Source organism: Scylla paramamosain, chromosome 27 (assembly GCF_035594125.1).
Source record: "Scylla paramamosain isolate STU-SP2022 chromosome 27, ASM3559412v1, whole genome shotgun sequence".
Lineage (NCBI taxonomy): Eukaryota > Metazoa > Arthropoda > Malacostraca > Decapoda > Portunidae > Scylla > Scylla paramamosain.
Window position 1 is genome coordinate 15679409 of NC_087177.1, and position 17500 is coordinate 15696908.

General features: G+C 37.6%; 1 protein-coding gene across 2 annotated transcripts in view; it reads left to right on the top strand.

The window, feature by feature from the left end:
* Positions 1 to 17500, top strand: part of LOC135114497 (cubilin-like) — a 32403-nt gene that overhangs the window by 10552 nt on the left and 4351 nt on the right. For both annotated transcript variants that reach the window (XM_064030393.1, XM_064030394.1), the window contains exons 10-11: positions 16532 to 16666; positions 17161 to 17303. In XM_064030393.1, coding sequence (XP_063886463.1) covers positions 16532 to 16666; positions 17161 to 17303 — 278 coding nt within the window. The remainder of the gene's footprint in view (positions 1 to 16531; positions 16667 to 17160; positions 17304 to 17500) is intronic.

Below are 17500 nucleotides of genomic sequence, written 5' to 3' on the forward strand. Positions count from 1 at the left end.
ATGAAGTTAGGCGTTCTGAGACGTCTCCGCCAGTTTTTCTCACCCCCCCAGCTGCTAACTCTGTACAACGGCCTTATCCGTCCATGTATGGAGTATGCTTCACATGTCTTGGGGGGTTCCACTCATACTGCTCTTCTAGACAGGATGGAATCAAAAGCTTTTCGTCTCATCAACTCCTCTCCTCTCCTAATGATTGAGAATACTGGTTAACTCTTCCGTTAGAGAGGTGGACAGAATAGGGGTGAAAGAAAGAAGAAAGTCTTGTGTAGCGAGTCCGCGGAAGGAGGGGAGGCATGCAGTTAGCAAGATCAGAAGAGCAGTTAGCATGAAAATAGCGGTAGAACACAGCTAGATATGCAACATTGCGGCGGTGAGAGAGAGGCTGAAGACAGTCAGTCTTCAGCCTCTCTCTCACCGCCGCAATGTTGCATATCTAGCTGTGTTCTACCGCTATTTTCATGCTAACTGCTCTTCTGATCTTGCTAACTGCATGCCTCCCCTCCTTCTGCGGCCTCGCTACACAAGACTTTCTTCTTTCTTTCACCTCTATTCTGTCCACCTCTCTAACGGAAGAGTTAACCAGTATTCTCAATCATTCATCCCTATCTCTGGTAAACTCTGGAACTCCCTGCCTGGTTCTGTATTTCCACCTTCCTATGACTTGAATTCCTTCAAGAGGGAGGTTTCAAGACACTTATTCATCAATTTTTGACCACTGCTTTGACCCTTTTATGGGACTGGCATTTCAGTGGGCATTTTTTTTATTAGATTTTTGTTGCCCTTGGCCAGTGTCCTTCCTACATAAAAAAAATAAATAAATAAAGGGAATCTTCTGACTTTCCTCATTGATTGATTGTCGTCTTCACCAAAGGGTTCCAGTGAAACTTTTCCTGTTGTTTTGACATAAGAAAACCTTTTGACAGAGTCTAGTACAAACTTTTGATTTTTAAGCTTACCCACTACAATTTTTATCCCTCTCTCTGCTTTATCATAACTTTCCTCTGTAGCCGTTCTATTACATCAGTGGTAGACAGCCTCTCTTTTTCCTCTAATTTTATTAACAGTAGCGTTCCACTTGTTTTTTTCTTATCACCCATTTTTTTTCTTGTTATTGATCAATGCTCTTAATTTCATTCACTCTACTACCCACTCTTTAGGATGGTTGCTTTATCCTCCACTTATCCATGTAATTTTCCAGACGTCTAACATTGAAGGAATTAGAAAATTTACGGTAGGACGTCACCAGACACCTGATGGATAGTTCTCTGAACTATCTTTCCTTAATTTCAGAATGGAACAAAAACCTTATTTCATTCAGTGATTTAAAATCTCGATTCCCCATCTATCTATTCGACAAAATTTTTTTCAGAGAACTATCCACTCACTCTTCGATGACACACAGTTTTCCCTTTCTTTTTCTACACTAAACATTCCTAGTCTGTCCTTCAATAAAACTCTGAATCTTGTGTACTCCTGTAAGGAGCATGCCTCCTACATATGGATGAGGCGGATGCACTCAGTTCTTCTTGACAGGGTAAAGTCAGATGTTTTTCGTTTCACTCGTGACTGCTGACTGCTCCCCTCAACTTCCTTCCCTTGTCCCGAGATCTTGTTGCATAAGACTTTCTACTCACTCTCATCCTTTATTCTGTCCACCCTTATCCAAAAAGTAACCAGTACCTTCATCCATTTATCCCATTTACTGGGATAAAACTCGGTAATTGAATCTGTATATCCTCCTTACCAAGACTTGTCCTTGTTTAAGAGAGGAGTTTCGAAGCACCGCTAAATTTTTATTGCTTCTTCCTTTCAAATTAAACTTCCAGAATTTCCTTTTGGTCTTGGTCTACCTTTCTTGTGTATAAAAAATCAACACCAACAACATCAACAACAACAACAACAACAACAACAAATACTACTACTACTACTGCTACTACTACTACTACTACTACTACTACTACTACTACTACTACTACTACTACTACTACTACTACTACTACTATTACTACTGCAACAACAACAACAACAAAAACAACAACAACAATAACTACAACAACAGCAACAATAATAATTACTACTACTACTACTACTACTACTACTACTACTACTATTACTACTACTACTACTACTACTACTACTACTACTACTGCTACTACTACTACTACTATTACCACTACTGCTACTACTGCAACTACTGATACTACTACTATTAGTACTACTGCATTAGTCGCATCAGTCATAACAATTATTATTATATATATATTCATATATTCAGCAAGAGGAGGCAGTAGACAACTGCCGAAACGATAATTACTCCCAGTGAGGTCTAAAGCACTGTTCAGGGGGTGCTGTGAACTTATCATTAAACCCAGCTGTGACCTCACTGAACGTTTCCCTTTGTGTCTCACAACACAAGGGGGTAGTCACAGCCTGCCCTCTAAAGACAACTCTCTTCCTCCACACAAAACTACAAGCACCTAATAACACACACACCCTTCACTCAAAAATCTTAAAATCATGGCGACTCCTACACCAGCCTCGGAGTCCCCATCTGGGGAGGGGACCATAAATGTCCCCAGGTCGGACTGCCTTTCCGTCGACGACCCTAAGTGTCTTGACACCCCCCTCAACTTTTTCTTCATTAACTTCTGCAACATTCGCGGTCTAAGATCTAATTTTCAATCTGTAGAACACCACCTCTCCTCTTCTAAACCTCATCTTCTTTTCCTCACTGAAACTCAGGTGTCTGAGGCAACTGACAGTAGCCCCTTTTCTGTTCCCTCCTACTTTCTCTATCCTCATTTTCGATCCAAAGCTGGATGCTGCGTTTATGTGCGCAATGACTTAACCTGCTCTCGTGCCCACGCTCTTGAATCTTCCGAGTTTTCCACCATCTGGCTACGACTACAGAGTCATTCTCATACTAAATTTATCTGTGCTGTATACCTCTCTCCTAACTCCTCTGACTATAAGAAATTCTTTGACTACTTAACTTCCAAAGTGGAGCACATTCTGACCCTCTTCCCTCTTGCAGAGATCTCCATTCTTGGAGACTTCAATGTTCACCACCAGCTTTGGCTTTCCTCTCCCTTCACTGACCATCCTGGTGAACTAGCCTACAACTTTGCTATCCTCCATGACCTAGAGCAATTGGTGCAACACCCTACTCGTATTCCTGACCGTCTTGGAGATACGCCCAACATTCTTGACCTTTTCCTGACCTCTAATCCTTCTGCTTATGCTGTCATCCTTTCTTCTCCGTTGGGCTCCTCCGATCATAATCTCATATCTTTATCTTGTCCTATCACTCCAATCCCTCCTCAGGATCCCCCTAAGCGAAGGTGCCTCTGGCGTTTTGCCTCTGCTAGTTGGGGGGACCTGAGGAGGTATTTTGCTGATTTTCCTTGGAAAGAATACTGTTTCCGTGTCAGAGACCCGTCTTTGTGTGCTGAGCGCATAACAGAGGTGATAGTGTCTGGCATGGAGGCGTACATTCCTCACTCTTTTTCTCGTCCTAAACCTTCTAAACCTTGGTTTAACACAGCTTGTTCTCGTGCTATACATGATAGAGAGGTGGCCCACAAAAGGTACTTAAGCCTTCCATCACCAGAATCTCATGCACTTTATATTTCTGCCCGGAACCATGCCAAGTCTGTTCTCCAACTAGCCAAAAACTCCTTCATTAACAGAAAATGTCAAAACCTTTCAAGATCTAACTCCCCTCGTAATTTCTGGCATCTAGCCAAAAATATCTCCAATAACTTTGCTTCTTCTTCTTTCCCTCCTCTACTTCAACCAGATGGCACCACTGCTATCACATCTATTTCTAAAGCTGAACTCTTTGCTCAAACCTTTACTAAAAACGCTACCTTGGACGATTCTGGGCTTGTTCCTCCCTCTCCTCCACCCTCTGACTATTTCATGTCACGTATTAAAATTCTTCGTAATGATGTTTTCCATGCCCTCGCTGGTCTAAACCCTCGGAAGGCTTATAGACCTGATGGGGGTCCCTCCTATTGTTCTCCGAAACTGTGCCTCCGTGCTTGCACCTTGCCTAGTCAAACTCTTTCAGCTCTGTCTGTCAACATCTACCTTTCCTTCTTGCTGGAAGTTTGCCTACATTCAACCTGTTCCTAAAAAGGGTGACCGCTCTAATCCCTCAAACTACCGTCCTATTGCTTTAATTTCCTGCTTATCTAAAGTTTTTGAATCTATCCTCAACAGGAAGATTCTTAAACATCTATCACTTCACAACCTTCTATCTGATCGCCAGTATGGGTTCCGTCAAGGCCGCTCTACTGGTGATCTTCTGGCTTTCCTTACTGAGTCTTGGTCATCCTCTTTTAGAGACTTTGGTGAAACTTTTGCTGTTGCCTTGGACATATCAAAAGCCTTTGATAGAGTCTGGCACAAAGCTTTGATTTCCAAACTACCCTCCTACGGTTTCTATCCTTCTCTCTGTAACTTCATCTCAAGTTTCCTTTCTGACCGTTCTATTGCTGCTGTGGTAGACGGTCACTGTTCTTCTCCTAAATCTATTAACAGTGGTGTTCCTCAGGGTTCTGTCCTGTCACCCACTCTCTTCTTATTATTCATTAATGATCTTCTAAACCAAACTTCTTTTCCTATCCACTCCTATGCTGATGATACCACCCAGCACTTTTCCACGTCTTTTCATAGACGTCCAACCCTTCAGGAGGTAAACATATCACGCAGGGAAGCCACAGAACGCCTGACTTCTGATCTTTCTAAAATTTCTGATTGGGGCAGAGCAAACTTGGTATTGTTCAATGCCTCAAAAACTCAATTCCTCCATCTATCAACTCGACACAATCTTCCAGACAACTATCCCCTCTTCTTCAATGACACTCAACTGTCCCCCTCTTCTACACTGAACATCCTCGGTCTGTCCTTTACTTATAATCTGAACTGGAAACTTCACATCTCATCTCTAGCTAAAACAGCTTCTATGAAGTTAGGTGTTCTGATACGTCTCCGCCAGTTTTTCTCACCCCCCCAGCTGCTAACTCTGTACAAGGGCCTTATCCGTCCATGTATGGAGTATGCTTCACATGTCTGGGGGGGTTCCACTCATACTGCTCTTCTAGACAGGGTGGAATCAAAAGCTTTTCGTCTCATCAACTTCTCTCCTCTTACTGACTGTCTTCAGCCCCTTTCTCACCGCCGCAATGTTGCATATCTAGCTGTCTTCTACCGTTATTTTCATGCCAACTGCTCTTCTGATCTTGCTAACTGCATGCCTCCCCTCCTTCCGCGGCCTCGCTGCACAAGACTTTCTTCTTTCTCTCACCCCTATTCTGTCCACCTCTCTAACGCAAGAGTTAACCAGTATTCTCAATCATTCATCCCTTTCTCTGGTAAACTCTGGAACTCCCTGCCTTCTTCTGTATTTCCACCTTCCTATGACTTGAATTCCTTCAAGAGGGAGGTTTCAAGACACTTATCCACCAATTTTTGACCACTGCTTTGACCCTTTTGTGTGACTGGCATTTCAGTGGGCATTTTTTTTTATTAGATTTTTGTTGCCCTTGGCCAGTATCCTTCCTACATAAAAAAAAAAAAAAAATCATTCATATATTTCATTCCACATGCTGTGTGTTTTATCTTTCATATATTTCTTACCATGGGTGCCCGTGGTCAGCCTCAGTCTATTTTTAACCTTTCTCCTCCTTATTGCGCTCTCAAGGGAATAATACACCTTCCTTTCCTATAGCCCTGTAAACATTTAGGGAAGACACCTGCATCGCCTTCCTGTCCTCCCTGCTCATTGGCCAAAATAACCACCTCTACCATTGGCTCCTTCACCACATTTCCAAGCATCTCATTGGTCATTTCTTCATCTCGGAGTTGTATTCTGATCTGTTTCTCCTCATATAAATAGAATCGTACGTGTAGCTATGATCTGACCATTTTGATTTGAGCATTTGGGCGTTATCACTTTCGGGGATTCCCTGACCTGCGGCTCTGCCACACTTACACCAAGACACACCTCATGTCAGGTGCTTCCTACCTCAAAATTAAATGGTGTTGTAGTATATATACATTGTGATGTTCTAAAAAAGGCAAGTTAGCGAAATATTTTTTTTCTTTTAATGATACTTGCATTGTTTTTTTTTTTGTTTTTTGTGCACACACCACAATACTTGACAACGTTTCCTACAAGCGTTGTCACTTTTCCATGGGTGACCGAGTGAGGTCATATGGTCAGACTGACCGTGTTAATCCACAAGGTCACTTACTCTTGCGCTGCCAGCCAGGATGGAAGCTACCTCTACCGCTCGTTCTCGCCATCTCCACAACCGAGAAAAAGAGCCTATTTTCTCTGTAAATAAGTATTTTTTGGAAGAAGAGGCTAATAGGGCGTCTTAAATTTTACTTCGATGGTGCTGTGAAAAAAATAAATAAAAAAATAAAAATATAACATAGTTTAAGGGAAATATATCTAAAAAGAAACTTATCACATTTAAACGAAATTCACGATGGAGAGAGAGAGAGAGAGAGAGAGAGAGAGAGAGAGAGAGAGAGAGAGAGAGAGAGAGAGAGAGAGAGGTGGTGATGTGTGGGGAACGATGTTATCAGTGACACATAAGCTCTAATCCGATAATTGGCCCAGTACAAGGTTTGGCAGCGCCTCAGGTCGGGGAATCCCCAAGAGTGACAACGTCCAAACGCTCAATTCAAAATGATCATCAATTCAAAATGATCATCAGTTCGCAGTCAGTCTGTTGAGAGTCAGTTCATATCAGTTCAGAGAGAGATCACATCAGTATAGTCACGTCCGTAATCAATTGTGTCTTGGTATCACCCATGTACATCCTGTCCATTATTAAATCAAGAAGAACTCTTATAACTTGTTGGTAGTGTGGAGGCTGTGGGTAGTGGTTTGATATTGTTGATTTGTGCGACTAAAAGACACAAGTTATAAAAGTTCTTGATTTAATGATAAACAAGATGTAAACGTGTGATACCGAGACACAATTGATTACGGACGTGACTATACTGATGTGCTCTCTCTCTGAACTGATATGAACTGACTCTCTCAACGGACTGACTGTGAACTGGTGGTCTAGCTAAGCCTACGACTCTATTTATGTGAGGAGAAACGGATCAGGATACAACCTCTGAGATGAAGAAATGACCAATGAGATGCTTGGAAATGTGGTGAAGGAGCCAATGGAAGAGGTGGTTATTTTGGACAGGAAGACGATGCAGTTGTTTTCCCTAAGTGTTTACAGGGCTATAGGGAAGGAAGGTGTATTATTCCCTTGAGAGCGCGATAGGGAGGAGAAAGGTTAAAAACAGACTGAGGCTGACCACCTGGGCATATGTGGTATGAAATATATGAAAGATGAATATATATAATAATAATTGTTATGACTGATGCGACTGATATACTACTACTACTACTACTCCTCCTCCTCCTGTTAACAATAATAATAATGATAATAATAATAATAACAATAATAATGATAATAATAATAATAATAATAATAATAATAATAATAATAATAATAATAATAATAATAATAATAATAATAATAATAATAATAATAATAATAATAATAATAATGATGATAATAGTAAAAACAATAATAATAATAATAATGATTATAATAATAATAATGATAATAATAATAATAATAATAATAATAATAATAATAATAATAATAATAATAATAATAATAATAATAATGATAATAATAGTAAAAACAACAATAATAATAACGATAATAATAATAATAATGATAATAATAATAATAATAATAATAATAATAATAATAATAATAATAATAATAATAATAATAATAATAATAATAATGATAATGATAATAATAATAATAATAATAATAATAATAATAATAATAATAATAATAATAATGATAATAATAATAATAATAATAATAATAATAATAATAATAATAATAATAATAATAATAATAATAATAATAATAATAATAATAATAATAATAATAATAATAATAATAATAATAATAATAATAATAACAAAAATTATCGAACACTCAATATCCTGTGCTGTTTCTATTATGACTGGGGCATTATAACAATAATGACACATATGTTGGTTATCATTACTGTATTAAATGATCCACGCTTGCTGAGCTGTAATTCAAGGAACAAATCAATATTATGTCAAAGCAAGAAAGGTGTACATCTCGTATTTCGGTTGTAATGGGCGGAGGCTTCATCTAACTTTGAGGGATCTGTCAATGTTAGTGTGTGTGTGTGTGTGTGTGTGTGTGTGTGTGTGTGTGTGTGTGTGTGTGTGTGTGTGTGTGTGTGTATGCGTGTGTGAGTAAGAATCTTGGGTGGATATTTGATAGGGGTGATGAGTGGTTGTAGGGATGAGGATGGTGACTCTCTTAACTTACGAGAAAAAATTAAGAAAGAAAACTTCCTATCGCGAGTGGCAGGTGATAGGGATTTTTTTTTTCTTCTCAACAAAAGAAGACAGATCGGCACCTCACATTAGACAAGCATTCTTGCTTCTGCTGCACCATAACTCGTTAGTGAAAAATTTTCCAATATATGAAAATTTACTTCTGATACTGCATAGAAAAATTGTCTTTACTCAACGCTCAAATATTAACGTAGAAGCAGAGTTGAGGGAGGAAGGTCCTATACTCGTATTCTTCTCATTATTTAGTGACTCTAATGTAAAATGATTGGACGAGTATGATAGATTGCATACTGTGATATCAAATCCTTTTGTTGATGTTATCCAAAAGACAGTTGATTGGCGTTTGAGAAAAATGGATCCAAAATGGACCAATCCAAAGCGTCTATATGCTCAACGATATCTGTAACCTGCTCTGGTGCCCACTTTCGTGAGTCTTCAAGGTTTTTCACTATTTAGCAAAGATTTCATTGTCTCTTTTTCACCAAATTTATCTGTGCTGCATATCTTTTCCCTAACTCTTTCGACTCTGTATTTTACTGTTTGACTTCCAAACTGGAACACATCCTCACCCATTTCCTTCCCCTGGATAACATCTGCACACTTGAAGATTTCAATGTTCACCAGCAGCGTTGGCTGTCTTCTTCCATTTACCAACCGGGTGAACAGACCATCACTTTTGCCGTTTTCTCTGACCTAGAACAATTAATGTAGCACCCTCACCGCATTCCTAATTGCCTTGGAAATGCACTCAACATTCTTGACCTTTTCTTAGTATTGAACTCTTCACCTTATTCTGTCAAACTGTCCTCTCCGTTCGACTCCTACAATCAGTCTTATTTCAGTATCCTGTTCTATTTCTCTCAGTACCGACTTTAGATTCACCAAAGGAGATGTGCTTCTGACAATTCATGTCTGCAACGTGGGAAGGCTTAAGACGGTACTATTCTGATTTTCACTGGAATGACTATTGCTTCTATGTCAAAGATTTGTCTTTCTGTGCAAGGCGCATTACAGAAGTGATTGTGTCTAGTGTGCAGGCATATTTACATAATACATTTTCTCTAACCCAAAAATTTATAAACCTTAGTTAAACTCAGCTTTCGTGCTGTCTAGGATAGGGAGGCTCACGGATGGTATATTAGCATTCTATTGCATGAAACTCATCCCCTTTATATTTCTGTTTCAAGTTATGCCAGATCTGGTTTCCAGATTCTCAAAATCTTTCTCATCAATAATAAAATGTCAAACCCTAGCTGGTTCATCTTCTTGTGACTTATGGCATCTAGCCAAAAAAGATCGCCAACAATATTTCTTCGCCGTTCACCTTTGTTTCATCCTGATGACTCCGCTATCATCGCTTCTATCTCTAAATTTGAAATCTTCTCTCAGATCTTTGCTAAAAATTCCACATTGGATAATCTAGGGATTTTTCCTCCTTCAACTCATCTTTTGTCTATATTAAGCGTGTTATGTAAATTTTTCGTACTGGTATTTTCTATGCCCTCTTTGGCCTTTATCAATGGATGGCTCATGACCATGATTGAGTCCCTCCTATCGTTCTCTACATATAACTGTGGGTCCTTGCTCACTCCTTGCTTTGTCAAGCTCATCTGTCTTTTTCTATCAATAGCAGGGTTGGTATTAAAAAAAAAAAGAAAAAATACCCCAAACACCCCCCCCAAAAAAAAAGCACTAAAGAAAAAAAAATCAGCCTTAGAGTTTTTTTTTTATTTTTTTATTTTATTTTTTTTTAAGTATCTTACATGTCAAAATTTAGTTCAATATCATATTGATAAATAAGGTCTATATATGTACATATACATAACAAACGTAAAAGAAGTCATGCCTGACCTGTTCATTTCCTGTACATTACAAATTAACACAGGCTTTGTTCAACAGGAACAACCTGTATCAGCATGACCCCAACAAGTGTCTGTTCTTCATTGATAGAAAATGTTAAAATCTTTCAAGATCTAACTCCTTTCGTGACTTCTGGCACTTGGTCAAAAATATCTCCAGTAACTTTGCTTCTTCATCTTTCCCTCCTTTATTTCAATCTGATGGCACCACTGCCATCTCATCTATTCCTAAAGCTGAGCTCTTCGCTCAAACCTTTTCTAAAAAAAACCTTGGAATATTCAGGGCTTGTTCCTCCCTCTTCTCCACTCTTCAACTACTTCATGTTACCTATTAAAATCCTTCGCAATGAGGTTTTCCATGCCCTCGCTGGCCTAAACCCTCAGAAGCTTTATGGACCTGATGGGGATCCCTCCTAGTGTTCTCCGAAACTCTGCCTCCGTGCTTGCACCTTGCCTAGTCAAACTCTTTCAACTCTAACAATCAAGATCTACCTTTCCTTCTTGCTTGAAGCTTGCCTACATTCATCCTATTCCTAAAAAGGGTGACTGTTCTAATCCCTTAAACTATCGTCCTATTGGTTTAATTTTTCTACCTATCTAATGTTCTGAATCTATCCTCAACACGAAGATTCTTAAACTTCGCAACTTTCTATCTGATCGCCAGTATGGGTTCTGCCGAGACCGCTTAATTGGTGATCTTCTGGCTTTCCTTATTGAGTCTTGGTCATCCTCTTTTAGGGATTTTGGTGAAACTTTTGTTGTTGGCTTCGGCATATCAAAAACTTATTATGGAGTCAGGCACAAAGCTTTGATTTCCAGACTGCCCTCCTATGTCTTCTATCCTTCAATGTGTAATTTCATCTCAGGTTTCCTTTCTGACCGTTCTATTGCTGTTGTGGTAGATGGTCACTCACTGTTCTTCTTCTAAATATATTGACAGTGTTCAGGGTTCTGTCCTGTCACCCACCCTCTTCCTATTATTCATCAATTATCTAAACCAAACTTCTTGTCCTATCCAGTCCTACGCTGATGATACCACTATAGACTTTTCCATGTCTTTTCGTAGACGTCTAACCCTTCAGAAAATAAACAGTTCTCGCAGGGAAGCCACAAAATGGCTTACTTCTGATCTCTCTAAAATTTGTGATTGGGGCAGAATAAACTTAGTATAGTTCAATGTGTCAATAATTCAATTCCTCCATATATCATCTCGACGAAACCTTCCAGACAACTATCCCCTCTTCTCCAATGACACTCATCTGTTCTCTTCTACACTGAACATCCTCTGTCCTTTACTTATAATCTCTTCTCTAGCTAAAACAGCTTCTATGAAGTTAGGTGTTCTGAGTCGTCTCCGCCAGTTTTTCTCAGCTCCCAAGCTGTTAACTCTGTACAGGGATCTTATCTCTCTCTATATATGGACATGTACGGGGGTGGGGTTACACTCATACCGCTCTTTTAGACAGGGTGGAATCAAAAGCATTTCATCTTATCAGCTTATCTCCTCTAAGTAACTGACTGTCTTCAGCATCTCTCATCGCTGCAATGTTGCATCTCTTGGTCTCTTCTACCGCTATTTTCATGCCAACTGCTCTTCTGAACTTGCTAACTGCATGCATGCCTGCTCTCCTCCTGCGGCCTCGCTGCACAAGACTTTCTTCTTTCTCACCCTTATTCTGTCCACTTTTCTAATGCAAGAGTTAAACCATTATTCTCAATCACTCATCCCTCTGGAACTCCCTTCCTGCTTTTGTATTTCTTCCTTCCTATGACTTGAGCTCTTTCAAGAGAGGTCTCAAGACATCCTTTCATTTTTGACGACCGCTTTTGACTGATAGGGGACCGGCATCTCAGTGGGCCTTTTTTTATTGTTATATTTTTGTTGCTCTTGGCCAGTCCCCCTCCTACATGAAAAATAATACTTTAAACCTTTTGTTTCACTCTAGATCACTTTTTAACTGTTTATTTAAACCAATTTACATATAAATATGAAGAATAAAGAAAAAAAATATATAAAACCCCCAAAAAACAATAACCCCCCAAAAATAATAAGACCCCAAAAAACCAGAGGGTTGTGTTTAATAAATAAAGGCAAGGATTTTCTCAACCCTGATCAATAGCCACCTTTCCGTCTTGCTAGACGTTTGTCTACATTTAGCCTGTTCCTAATAAAATAAAGGTGACCGGTCCAATCCTTAAAACTACCGAGCCATAGATTTGACTTCCTTTTTTTTTTTTTTTTTGAGTCTATCCTTTGTGGGAAGATTCTGAAACACCTATTTGTTTCTTTCTGATCGTCAGTATGGATCCCGTAAAGGACGATCCAATGACGATCTTCCAGCTTTCTTTACTGAATCTTGATCTTCCCCTCTTGTTGTTGTCTTACAAACATCACAAGCTTTCGATAGAGACTGACATAGAATTTTCAATTTCTGGGTTTCACTCATATGGTATCTACTCATTTCTTTGTGCCTTTATTTCAAGATTCCTTTCTAACCATTGTATCACTGCAATGGTAAACAGCCCATGTTGTTCTCCTAAATGAGTACAAGTGCCGTTCTACAGAGCTCATTATTCACAAATTATCTTGATTACTCTTCTTTTCTTATCCATTCTTACATTGATGGATCTATCCTGCATTTCTTGTCATTCGCCAAACACACAGCTCAGTAGGAATGAAAGAGTTCATGCAAAGAAGCCACAGAACTAACTAATTTCTAATCTTTTTATTATTTCAAAAGACCCCGTAATGTTCAATTCCTCAGATACTGAATTCTTTCAGCTATTCATCCGACACATCTTCCAGAAAATAATTATTTCTTTTCTCCAGTAACACTTAACTACCTTCCTCCTTTAGAGTCAACATAATTAGACGGTCATTCACTAAAAACCTCAACCAGAAATTTTACATCTCTTCTTTTGTCAAAACACGGGTTCTGTGTCACCTCTGCCTATTCTCCTCCTCTTCCCATCTGCTTACTTTATTCAAGGGTCTTATCCATCCACGTATGGAGTGCCGGTCTCACATAATGGAAGGTTTAACTCACTCAGTTTAAGCTGGAATCAAAAGCTTTTCGTCTCATCGATTAGTCTCCACAAAGTCTTGATTCACTAACGACAGCAATGTTGCATTTCATATACAGTTAACCGAATGATTCCCCACCTACCACAGCCTCACTGCACAAAATTACTTAATCTCATCCCTATTTTTTCCATCTTACCATGCAGGAATTAACCAGTATCTTCACTGCTTCATCCATTTTACTGGTGAACTATGTAACTCTTTCTATTCCTGTACTTCCTCTTGATACGACGTTTCAAAAGAGGAATACCAAGGCACTTCAGAAAATGAATTGACCTGCTTCCCGGTTCTCATACTTTATACTTATATATATATATATATATATATATATATATATATATATATATATATATATATATATATATATATATATATATATATATATATATATATATATATATATATATATATATATATATATATATATATAATAAAAAAAACTGTCTGTCTGTCTATCTGTGTGTGGTTGTGTCCGCTTTTAACGGAAAAACCATTGAAATCATTGTGATGAAATTTGGTAGGGGGCCTTAATCTGCGCGCAGTGACAGGCTATGTCTTAACTACTTCCAACCCAAAACCGTTACATTATTCAGGCAAATCTGTCACCGTAACCGAATTGTTGATGGTGGCGCCAGGTATACCGTAACCCATTATTGATGGTGGCGCCAAACATTCATTGTCAGCTTGGATTTTTGATGGTGGGGAGAGGTATAAATTGAGCATTCATTGTCAGCTTGGATTTGAATCCCATCAACCTACTGATTCCTTTAGTATGTGGTCGAATTTTCTGTGATGCAGAGGTCTTCAACGGATTCACCTTTCAGATAGGTTTCATCAATTCACCGATATCATGAATCGTGAACAAAAGTTAACATAGCATATATTTATAAATTGACTGTAATAAACTTTGGTAGTATGGGCTCCCTCGATCCGGGGAGTGATGTAGGCTAAGTCTTAACTACTTCCAACCAAAAAATGTTAGATTATTCAGGCAAGTCTATCACCGTAACCCAATTCTTGATGGTGGCGCCAGGTTAATGGCTACCGACACAGGACATACACAACAGTAAACGGACGTATGTTTAAGTTCATTATAAAATAAACTTTGGTTAATAGCTTTGGTGAACGAACGACTGAAAAACTATGCTTAGGAGAGAGCCAAATTTTACCCAGGCAATGCCGGGTAATTCTGTTAGTGAATATATATATATATATATATATATATATATATATATATATATATATATATATATATATATATATATATATATATATATATATATATATATATATATATATATATATATATATATATATATATATATATATATATATATATATATATATATATATATATATATATATATATATATATATATATATATATATATATATATATATATATATATATATATATATATATATATATATATATATATATATATATATATATATATATATATATATATATATATATATATATATATATATATATATACATATTATGTTGGATGAAGGAAGAACGGTATTTCAGAGGTCTTCTTCGCCCTTAAACGACCTCCCCAATTTATTAAAAAAAAAGCCAGCGATGTAAATCTATTATGGTAAGCAATTAAATAGCATACATGAAAACCATCAGTAATGATTTAGAATTGGATGTTATGAATTTTATTTTCGACCTGACACAGTGGTAATATGTGTAAGTAAAAAAAAAATAAATAAAGTTTTTAAATACTACATCACTTTTATGTTTGATGGATGACAACGTGCACTTTGATGATTGTTGCTCTAGGGAAATTACTGTATTTGACTTTATTGCTTAGAGTTTGAAAGGGAAGGGGTTAAGCTGTGATGCCCTGGAAGGAATATGTAACTGAATCAGAGAGAGAGAGAGAGAGAGAGAGAGAGAGAGAGAGAGAGAGAGAGAGAGAGAGAGAGAGAGAGAGAGAGAGAGAGAGAGAGAGAGAGAGAGAGAGAGAGAGAGAGATGTAGTGGTATTGCTGTTCACCTGATCTTAGTGTTTTTCAATTAAAGTCTAATATTTCTTGGCATGTAAAGAGATCAAATGTTGAATGAAAATTTACCTAGAGTACAATTAAGAAACACTCGTCGCCGTAATATAATAATAGCGTGAGGCAAACAGTCTCCGTAGATTTGAATGATATGGCAAGCATTTTCCGTAGACTTACGATTATATCGTTGTGTGATCTCGGTGGAACTTGAAAAAGATCTTCATCTGCATATATACATATATATATATATATATATATATATATATATATATATATATATATATATATATATATATATATATATATATATATATATATATATATATATATATATCAATGTCTACCTTGAAATGTAAACAATTGTGCCACGACCTGTAGTCCACCCTTTATGAAATTATATTGAAATATGGTACCCAAAAAAAAGAAGAAAAAAAAAAAGGTGTTAATACACGAAAAATCAATAATAAAAGCGCTGTTAAAAAAAAAAAAAAAATTGTATCGAAACATGTGGAATTATAACTAGATTTATTGCAGCATGTGCATTCCTTGCCTAGAGAGAGGCAGGTTTCATATCCTAACATAAAGTCTTGCCACGTGACTGAGAACTTGAGGAGAAAAACAGGCTATCAGTATCAGATTTTTTCCCTCACTAAATCTGTATAACTTTTCACGTCTTATATGATACCATCATAATTTTATTTTTTACGTAGTTTTGTATGATACCTTTATCTTTTTAACATCGAGTTCGTATGTTGCATTATTAGGTAGGTCTTGAAGGTTCTTGATTTTTATTTTATCTGCCTGCGTGAAGGGTGTCAAAATAGACTCGATGGATAATATTTTTGCTTTGCTTACCCGTTTCCTGCACTCACTAAGCTGCAGAATCAAGAAGCGCAGCGTAAGAGAATTAAGCAAATGAAGTTCAATGATGAATAAAGAAATAGTCTTTCACGTGCACTCACAAAATATTTAGCTCATATCTTATATATCTTACTGCATGGCTACGTTATCAACTTTTAATTCTCCCCCTTCTTCACAAGAATACTAACCATGAAGCCTATTTTCATATCATGTGATGTGTGCAGCAAGGTGATGCAATCAATTATTTATTTATTTTCTATCCCACCACGCACATCAGCACCCACAGGCTGTCTGCAGTATCACGTAGGGGTGAGGGAGACGATCAGCAGCTTCAACTTCGGGGGCAGTAAACTGGATTATGACTCTTGCTGGAACGGGACTGAGAGGGATTGTGGTCGCCAAGTGTGGACAGGTGAGGTAAATGGCGAAGATCGTTAGATCTAGAACTGAAACGAAAAAAAAAAAAATAAATAAATAAATAAAAAAAATAATAAATAAAAAAAAAAAAAAAGAGAATCAGGGATGATGTGCGATGGACAAGATAGAAAAAAAAATATAATTCATGTTTGATGGCTCACATTTACAAAAGGAAATGGTAGATAATTTCTGCTTGGTGATGAGTAGATAGGAAAGTCTGAAAGAAAGGTTATTTAAGTAATGGTGCATAAATGGGGAAAAAAAATAAATAAATGCTTAAATGATTCCCGTTTGATAACAAGCAGCTATAAAAAAAAAATATTTCCTGTTTAATGGTGTAATGTTAGGACAAAGACCATTAATTATTATCTGGTGGTGAATAGTTAGAAAAAAAAGTTAGTGAACTGGTGATTTAAGTGATAGTGTATAGAAAGGAAAATATCAAATGACAGAAGAATACGGAGACTACAGCGGCTCTTCTTCCGACAGGTCACCTTAACAACCTGGACTACCACGTGTGTGTGCGCGCCGCAGAGGGGTACTGTGGCATCATGTACACGCCCACGGGTCCTGAGTCCTTCCTCCTCAATGGCGAGACTCCCTTCAATAGTACAGAGCTGGGGAAAAACCTGGTGTGTGTATGTGTGTGTGTGTGTGTGTGTGTGTGTTCTCCGAAAATGCGCCTCCGTGCTTGCACCTTGCCTAGTCAAACTCTTTCAACTCTGTCAACGTCTACCTTTCCTTGCTGGACGTTTGCCTACATTCAGCCTGTTCCTAAAGAGGGTGACCGCTCTAATCCCTCAAACTACCGTCCTATTGCTTTAATTTC